The sequence below is a fragment of the Symphodus melops genome, assembly GCF_947650265.1.
Source record: "Symphodus melops genome assembly, chromosome: 11".
Lineage (NCBI taxonomy): Eukaryota > Metazoa > Chordata > Actinopteri > Labriformes > Labridae > Symphodus > Symphodus melops.
In genome coordinates, this window is record NC_136701.1 from 17055987 (window position 1) to 17062660 (window position 6674).

The window sequence follows — 6674 nt, forward strand, 5'->3', positions numbered from 1 at the left end:
TGTTGATATTCTAAGGTGACTCAGAGCTCACCAAGTCTCCAACCATTGTGGGTGTGGTGTGTTTGTTTTTGTTTTTTTCCATCTGTAGCTTTTTTCAAACATTGGGCCAAATGCTGCCTTCACGTGGCACTTAAAAAGTCATAATAACATTTGAGTCGTTTACACATTTTTTTCTTCTCTTTTGTTTAGGTAGTATGTGTGTTATATTAATGTTTAATAGCATAGCATGTGCGGGGGAAGAGCCAACTAGCCTTGAAATCTACCTAACATCTAAATCAGAAATATAAACTACGGAAATAGAAAAGCACTTCACCTTCAAAATAAAAGCACATTCATTCTTTGAGTAGTTGAGGAACTTTTAAACAATAATAAGTAAATTGCTCAATGATAACGTTTTTCTTTTGAATAATTCAACACCTTCCACGTCTTAAGCTGAAGACTGTATTGTTTTGTCCGAACATAGCCGATGTATTTAATATTTTATCAATTACTTTAACATTAAATCGACTTTGGCCTTTGTGCGTGCATCTCTCACATACCTGCACAGCTCATCCTTTACACCTTTTTGTATATTTTGTGTTTTTATTTTCTCTTCTATTATTCAGCTTTTTAAATGCTTTTTATATGTATGTATTGTTAAGTTCCCTGTAGGAATTTCGGGTGTTTAATATTTGCTTGCCAGTTCTTTTGTACCAAACACCAAGTCAAATGTCGTGCATTTGTAAATATACTTGGCTATAAAAAAAACGATTCTGATATTGATTCAGCCTATTAATAGCCTGGCTGTTAATAGCTCTTCGTATTCGCAATAATTTTAGAAATGAAGCATTTCAAAGAAACAGACACATTTTTCGTGGGGAAATACGCGAAAATATTCGCGTTTTCATTTAAAACGATAAAGTCGCTTCTATTTTTATTGATGGTATTTTATTTTTTGTTGCCAAAGCTGACCGGAAGTTGTATCGTGTGACCATCGCTAACTTGATGTGAAGGACGACATATAAAAAGCAGACACGCGTCTGCGAACATAAACAATCACAGCAGTCGAGGCAGAAGATTCTCAAAGAGGCGCTGGACAGAAGTGAGACACTATGAAGACGACAAACACACATGTCCCCAGTAGGGTGACTGTGACAGAGCTGGAAGAGTTCCTGAAAAACCCTCCGGCCGGTTTCTCCGTGGAGCCTCTCAGCTCGGGTGGTTTCCGAGTTAACAGCGACACGGACGAGAGCGTGGTGCTCATCGATGACTTCGACTCCTGCAGAGGGAAAATCATTTTCCAGCAGTCGCTGCGAAGGTGAGGAAAACGTTGACTGCATGGAAGGGGTCACCTTAGTTTGCAGTGAATTGATGCTCCTTCTTCTTCATCGTCATCATCATCATCATCATCATCTTCTTCTTCTTCTTCTTCTTCTTCTTCTTCTTAAATCGCAATAAATTGTGTGGGTTTTTTTGTTGGTTTTTTTGATGTCTCAGGAAAGTTAAAATGCAGAATCTATGGGAGTACACCAGAATGAGAAAGAGTCTACTGTCGAAGAGGATTTATCTGCTCGTGTCTGCCTACGAGGAAAACTCTTCAGAGACCAACAAAAAGCCAACTGAAGAAACCAGATGTAATTCAGAATTCTTATTATTCTACCATTAGACCCTGCATAATCTAGAATTCAAAACACATTGACTGTAGTTGCACATTAATCCCATGGAAACTTTTGTTTTTGGGCCCAGTTCGGCCTAAATGGCTCATAATTTTTAGTGTCATGAAGTGTGACTCATTGTGGCTTCCAAACTTGGGTTATTTGCCATGGGTGGAGCACAGGATTTTTAATGTCAGCACATGTTTTTTTTTCTGCACTCGCTCTCCTTTCCTGGTTTCCTCACCATTTAATCTTTCTCCCTGTATCAGTGCTGAATCAGTATGTGGTGTCCATCTATGGCAATGATCCTTACATCAGGTGGCAGATGGAGCGAGGCCTGGACTGGACCATATCCTCGGTGGCTGGGGAAAGCTACAGAGTGGATGTGAGCAGAACTTTCCCTGTATTTTCATGGTTAATTTATTCCAGATTTTTCCACATTTGGATACTTAGTGTACTTTTTTGTAATTCCAGATTGACTTGACTGGAGCTCTGGAGAGCTGGGGAGCAAAAAACCTCCACATCATCCCTGACAAGCCATTAAAAGTCAAACCTGTGTGGAGAGATGCCTTTTTCACCCTCAAGTACTACTCCGATGCCCTCTTTGACTTCTCACATTGGTTGGGCTTCAGCAAAAGAAAATTTAACGTACGTGTATATTCTTCTTATTATATATCAATTGTTAGGCTTTTTGTCTAGAAGTCTAACTTTCTGTATCTGCTCTTTTTTTATGTTTCCATTTAAAGTTGAAACTGACATGAGCCAGCTATGAATGAAGACAAGCGAGTAAAAGTGAAGTTGCTGGGTTTTTTACCGGAGCCCGGCTCTGCTTCCTCAAGAAAGTCGAGGGATGTTTGTGATGGCAGCCTGCCAGGCAAAGAATGACTTGGGACTGAAGGAACTTCTCAATTTGGTCCAAATTGGCTTTTCTCCAATGGATAAAGATCACTGATAAGAACTGACGAGGGAATCTTGAAAGCCGGGGACATTTAAGGACTATTGATGTATTTTTTTAAAAACGTTCATAAGCATGTACTGCACTTTTTACTTTGTTGCTGATGTATATAGGGTTGAGGGGTTTCTTCTGTGCTACTTCAGATGTTTTCTACTAAAAAATAAGACTTTTATGTTGAGGATTTATTTTTTATTTTTTTAACCAAACTCAATTACAATAAAAGCTCTTTTACGAAATGAAAGTCTACCCAGGTTCATTTCTGTCTGATACTCTTCCATTAAAGATGCTTTTTTTTTTAATAATGAATTTCTGTTATGTGACACATACTGGACTAAGGGATGAGGAGCAGAGCAGATGCAGCGCTGGTAATGGTCTCCACGTACTCCTTGTAGTCGCTGCCATAATAATGCACCAGAAGGTAGTTAAATATGCCCACAACGGACATCAGGAGCAGGAAGAAGAGGACACGTTTTCCAAACAGGTAGCCAGGAGTGCTTGAAAGATTCAATACATTATTAAGAAAATGCCTCCAATAATCATACATGTCATGTAGCATGTTGTGGTGATTTACCTTTGACAGGTTTGTCCCATGTATCCCACAAAGTACTTCTGTCTGACAACCAGGTAGATGATCCCAGCAAAGGCGGCAGGAGCTTAAAAAAAGGCACAAAAATGATCCTGAATGAACTTTGGTTCCATTGAAGAAAAAAAACTATTATCAGGTACTGTGTTTCCTGACCCCTTTGCTTTCCATTTTAGAAGATCTGAACAGGCTTTGAATATAGATATTCAAGAGAGATGTGTGCTTCTCTGTAGCCAGTTTTAGGTTGTGTATCTGACCTTGATGTCAAAATAGTTATAAATGAAGAAAATGGCATGTAGCATACCTACGTAAGCAGGGAGGCTACATGGTAATTGACATTTGGCAACCCTTTCAAAGGACCTTTAGAAACTTCTTGTAAGTACTTTTTTGATGTGTTTTGTTAAACCACTTTTTTTAAGACTGAATTGACTAAAACATTCACTTTAAAAACATGTCTAGAGGGGTTAAAATCTTATTAAATACATATTTTCTAAAGATGCAACATCAAAAACACAAATAAGTACCTCATTTATTTTAATGAAAATACATGAGATTGATAAAGAAATTGCTTTCAAGGTTTGTGTTGCTGTCACTGATCTCCATATAAACAACTTAGATTGGGTTAAATCAGCACTTTGTTAGCTTGTCATAATTTCCTTATTTCAAGTTTTCACCCGCTTAAACTCTCTGGCCAAATTAGAGCAAAAATGTGTGCAGAGTTGTTTCATGAATTACATATTTTACAATAAAACACCACGCAGTTGTTCTGTTTTGGTGCAAACATACTTTGGGGCATATTATATATATATATATATATATATATATATATATATATATACTTAATTTGACAGTTGGTGAAGGTAAAAGGGAGATTGACAGAACAAAAGTTGTCCTTGAATGTCTGCACTTGTCCTTGGTTTAATGGCCTTGAAGTTGATTTGTTCTGTTTTCAGACAACATGTGTCCAGCTGCTGATTAATGATTACCTTGATTGAGACACACACCGGCACACCACATCACTGCCAGGAAAGTGGAATAAGCATCCATGCAATTACGACTGAAAGAAACACGCACTTGTGTGATTATGACATTTCAGAGATATCATGTGCAATAATGGTTTATGAAACTCCAAAGCATAAAAGGACTATGAAAAAAGTGCATGAGCTGAGAAAAAGGTCAATGTGGCTCTCTGAGTGTTAGTGTCCAGGAAAAACTGAATCCTATAGTCAGCCTGAGCCAGCTGTTGCAATGATTTGCAATAATCAGAGCAGTGTGTTGCACACAGTGTTCTCGAAACCTTGTTTTATATACAGTGAAAGAACACGAGGTAGGGTTTAAAAACAAGTATTTTCTTCACTTTTGTTTAAAAAAAGAGAAGATTTTTGTTGTGAAGTATTGGACACTTGATGCTAAACCATTGGCTTTCAAATAATCTGAAAAATCAAACCAGTGTCAACATTGTCTTGTCAAAGGCTTAAACCTCTGTGCCACAGGTGATCCATAAAATCTCTAATTTCGTACACTTCTGTAACCATAACCAAGCTTTTTATTAATCCTAAAATTAACCACATTTTTAACCACATTAATCTAAATTATAAATGTAAAACACATCCTGAACAGGATACAGTATATTCCAAAGAAGCTTATGTTTTTAACTGTCACCATACCTTTGCTTCACATTTCAGAGGCCTTTTAGCACTTGAAATCATTCTGTTGCATACTAAAGAGGATTTGGGTCAAACATTTCCTTTAAAAGAAGGAAGTGTAATGTTGCTTGTGTTCTACCAGAGCAACCACACAGAAGACTGAATAATTTGTTTCAACTTTGAGGTACTTGCTGTCAAAAACATCAACGTGATAAAGTGGATCTAGCAATTGATGATGACTTTGTAAAGATATTTTTATATTGATTATTTTCTAATTGGCTGATTGATGCTTTTGTCAATAAAATGTCTACAAACAGTACAAAATTATAATCCTCAGCACAAAGTGAGGTATTCAGACAGTTTGATCATCAGTCGAGAACAACAAAACACATTCAATTTGTGGTGAATTGAAAAGAAAAGAAAAGAAAAGAAAACGAGAAATCAGAGAGAGTACTTGACAAATGGAAATTTGAGTATTTCCTTTGAAAATGCATTGAAAAATTATGAATCCCTTAAAATAAGTGATTGTTTGATGAGCAATCTTTTCAGTTACATTAACTTATGAGTCAAGATGGTAAATGTGTTTTTATAGTGACAAAACAGTCACACCTTTGAAACCTGGTGAGTCACCTAACTCAGAGGATTGAGGGAAAAAAAAGTTTTCTGAGGCCTGTAGTTGTTTTTCCAGAACACATTCAAATGATCCCTCTTATCTGAGACTTCAGTCAAATGAGGACTGCCTCTCAATGGATGTGATAGTGAGGAGAAATGCAAAATTCAACGGAAAGTTTCTGAGCATTTTGTTCAGAAAGAGACATAATATATATGCTGGTTGTTTTACTGGCAAAGAAAGAAATTCTAGTTTCAAAAAAGATGGACACTTACTTGGCACAGGAAACTCGTTCAAAAGCAGATGTTTGGACATTTTTTCTGTTGCATTCCTTCTCCACCTTCAGGGCAAAGAATGCTGCGAACACAAATGTCATTTTAGTCTTAATTCAAATAATAATTTCACAGAATTTTCAAAAAAATGTAAACTGCTTTTAATCACCATTCTGAAGAACGCTGATTAGGGTGACGATGACAAGGAGGTAGATGTTTTCAACCACAATGCTGGAGTCCATGATCGCGAGCAGGTTATCTTTTCTGCTGGATGTAGAAGATAAATCTGATTTGAACCTCTACATCCTCATCCCACTCTCCATCAAACATACGCACACACATTTGTGGCTTCCTCTTATGCAAATGATTATCTGGCCTAACACATTGGTGTGCCTGTTACTTCCTCTATACTTTGCACACACAAACAGGAAATTTACATGGCCGTTATATGTGGCCTTTTTTCAGGTATTTTCTCATCTAGGCTCTTTAAAGGGGCTTTGATAAGTATTTTTTGGTAGAAGATCCATTATATTTATACAAAAGAGAGGTTAAAATACCAATCAATTTTTTTACCAAGATTTTGACCAGTCACTGGGGAAAAGAGACCACTGAAATGTATCACTCCACTTCAGTGGTTCTGAACAACTTTCGTTATTAATTGTTAAGACCCTCTTTTCCTTGGCCTTTGACACCTCGCAAGAGGTCAATTTTCTTTCTTTTACTGTGTACCTTGACTCATGTTTTATGCCTTTTAATTTATTTTGTATTTCAATTTTTTTTTTAATCTCACGTGTGCTGTTATGTATTTTATTTATTCTTCTGTACAGCACGTTTGTCAGCTGTGGTTGTTTTAAAGTGCTTAACAAACAAAGCTGGGTTGGGATACAACAGATTTCTATGATGCAATGCCCCTCAGAATCATGCAAGTCTGCAGCCGTTTGTAAAACTCCAGTTCCAGTCAACTTGCAGAACTA

The 6674-nt window shown here is 37.0% G+C and overlaps 2 protein-coding genes across 2 annotated transcripts; one reads left to right on the forward strand and one right to left on the reverse strand.

Moving 5' to 3' along the window:
* Positions 1-399: 399 nt before the first annotated feature.
* Positions 400-2830, forward strand: medag (mesenteric estrogen dependent adipogenesis). Its single transcript, XM_079356261.1, has 6 exons — positions 400-468; positions 947-1297; positions 1477-1613; positions 1904-2019; positions 2109-2282; positions 2381-2830. Exons 2-6 carry the CDS (start codon positions 1092-1094, stop codon positions 2393-2395), a joined length of 648 nt encoding a protein of 215 aa, XP_079212387.1. The 5' UTR covers positions 400-468; positions 947-1091; the 3' UTR covers positions 2396-2830.
* alox5ap (arachidonate 5-lipoxygenase-activating protein) lies at positions 2757-6011 on the reverse strand. Its single transcript, XM_079356262.1, has 5 exons — positions 5870-6011; positions 5704-5785; positions 4159-4229; positions 3161-3242; positions 2757-3083 (listed from the first exon to the last, which is right to left on the reverse strand). Exons 1-5 carry the CDS (start codon positions 5940-5942, stop codon positions 2921-2923), a joined length of 471 nt encoding a protein of 156 aa, XP_079212388.1. The 5' UTR covers positions 5943-6011; the 3' UTR covers positions 2757-2920.
* Positions 6012-6674: the final 663 nt, after the last annotated feature.

What these genes read in the sequence shown, in the direction of transcription:
- alox5ap (XM_079356262.1), bottom strand. Translation starts at nt 5,942, where the DNA reads ATGGACTCCAGCATTGTGGTTGAAAACATCTACCTCCTTGTCATCGTC. An exon ending in GAACGAGTTTCCTGTGCCAA is followed by an intron (nt 4,230 to 5,703) that starts GTAAGTGTCCAT and finishes TGTTTCTTTCAG; the next exon opens with TCGTAATTGCATGGATGCTT. An exon ending in ATGGGACAAACCTGTCAAAG is followed by an intron (nt 3,084 to 3,160) that starts GTAAATCACCAC and finishes GAATCTTTCAAG; the next exon opens with CACTCCTGGCTACCTGTTTG.
- medag (XM_079356261.1), top strand. Translation starts at nt 1,092, where the DNA reads ATGAAGACGACAAACACACATGTCCCCAGTAGGGTGACTGTGACAGAG. An exon ending in TTCCAGCAGTCGCTGCGAAG is followed by an intron (nt 1,298 to 1,476) that starts GTGAGGAAAACG and finishes TTGATGTCTCAG; the next exon opens with GAAAGTTAAAATGCAGAATC. An exon ending in GCCAACTGAAGAAACCAGAT is followed by an intron (nt 1,614 to 1,903) that starts GTAATTCAGAAT and finishes TCCCTGTATCAG; the next exon opens with TGCTGAATCAGTATGTGGTG.